Source organism: Chrysochloris asiatica, unplaced genomic scaffold, assembly GCF_000296735.1.
Source record: "Chrysochloris asiatica unplaced genomic scaffold, ChrAsi1.0 scaffold00161, whole genome shotgun sequence".
Lineage (NCBI taxonomy): Eukaryota > Metazoa > Chordata > Mammalia > Afrosoricida > Chrysochloridae > Chrysochloris > Chrysochloris asiatica.
In genome coordinates this window covers 266,193-267,196 of record NW_006408679.1, presented here as the reverse complement: position 1 = coordinate 267,196, position 1,004 = coordinate 266,193, and the positions used below count along the sequence as shown (strand labels likewise).

The window sequence follows — 1,004 nt, the reverse complement described above, 5'->3', positions numbered from 1 at the left end:
GGGGAGGAGACACAATTCAATCTATGACATAGCTCCTTAGATATTAGGAGGACTGGTGGAATTTTACCAGCAAAGGACACTGTTGGGTTGGAGGACATAGTACATAGTACATAGTACATAGTACATAAATAAAGTACAAATTGCCATTGCATCAACTCTTACTCATGGAAACCTCACGTGTTTCAGACTAGACGAGATTTTCAATGGCTGAATTCTTAGAATTAGATTGATTGGCTTTTCTGCTGAGGCATTTCTGGGTGGACTTGTACCTCCAACCTTTTGATTAGTAGCCAAGCACATTAACCATTTATACCACCTCAGGGATATAGCACATCAGCAGTTCTCTCTAAGGAAATCTTCATTTCTAATAGGTTTGAGAAAGGTGTAAGAGTTTTTTGATTCTTCAGCACCTTCTCTGAAATTTATTCATAACTTACTTGGGTTTCTGATATCTGTTATCTTAGGGATTTAGTCAAAGTTGTGATATTAGCATTTTGTTATACATCTTTCAAAATGAGGGTAAGACCAGGGAAATGGTTGAGGGGAAGTATATATTTTGAATCATGGGAGTTAGATTAGATGATGGGGTGGAGGAATGGAGATAATCTAATCAGAGAAATAACTAACTGTGTCCAGTGGCCATGCTGAGATGTTTTGTCAGATGATGTAATTGTTTAGGACTTTTATTTCTTCTTATAGATGATGACTTTGTCTCAGAATATTGCCCAACTGGAAGGCCAGGTGGAAAAGGTTACAAGGGAGAAGATTTCAGCTATTAATCAACTAGAGGAAATTCAAAACCAGCTCACTTCTAAAGAAATGGATGTCACACAGGTACAAAGAAAAAAATTGTCTTAAAATTCTTTCAATAAATATCTTTGAAAAACTCATCCTCACTGTACACAGCTTTTATTGGTATCAGAAAACAATTTGGAATTGAATTTTTTTTTTTTTTTAAGACTAATAAAAGGCCACCTAAGCAGCCTGAAAGGAGCTCTGATAGC

At 36.2% G+C, this 1,004-nt stretch overlaps 1 protein-coding gene across 1 annotated transcript in view; it reads left to right on the top strand.

The window, feature by feature from the left end:
* The window catches only part of SDCCAG8 (serologically defined colon cancer antigen 8), a gene marked incomplete at its 3' end in the record, with an annotated part of 318,486 nt that overhangs the window by 145,101 nt on the left and 172,381 nt on the right, over positions 1-1,004 (top strand). Inside the window, exon 11 of the mRNA XM_006871153.1 lies at positions 700-834. Coding sequence (XP_006871215.1) covers positions 700-834 — 135 coding nt within the window. The remainder of the gene's footprint in view (positions 1-699; positions 835-1,004) is intronic.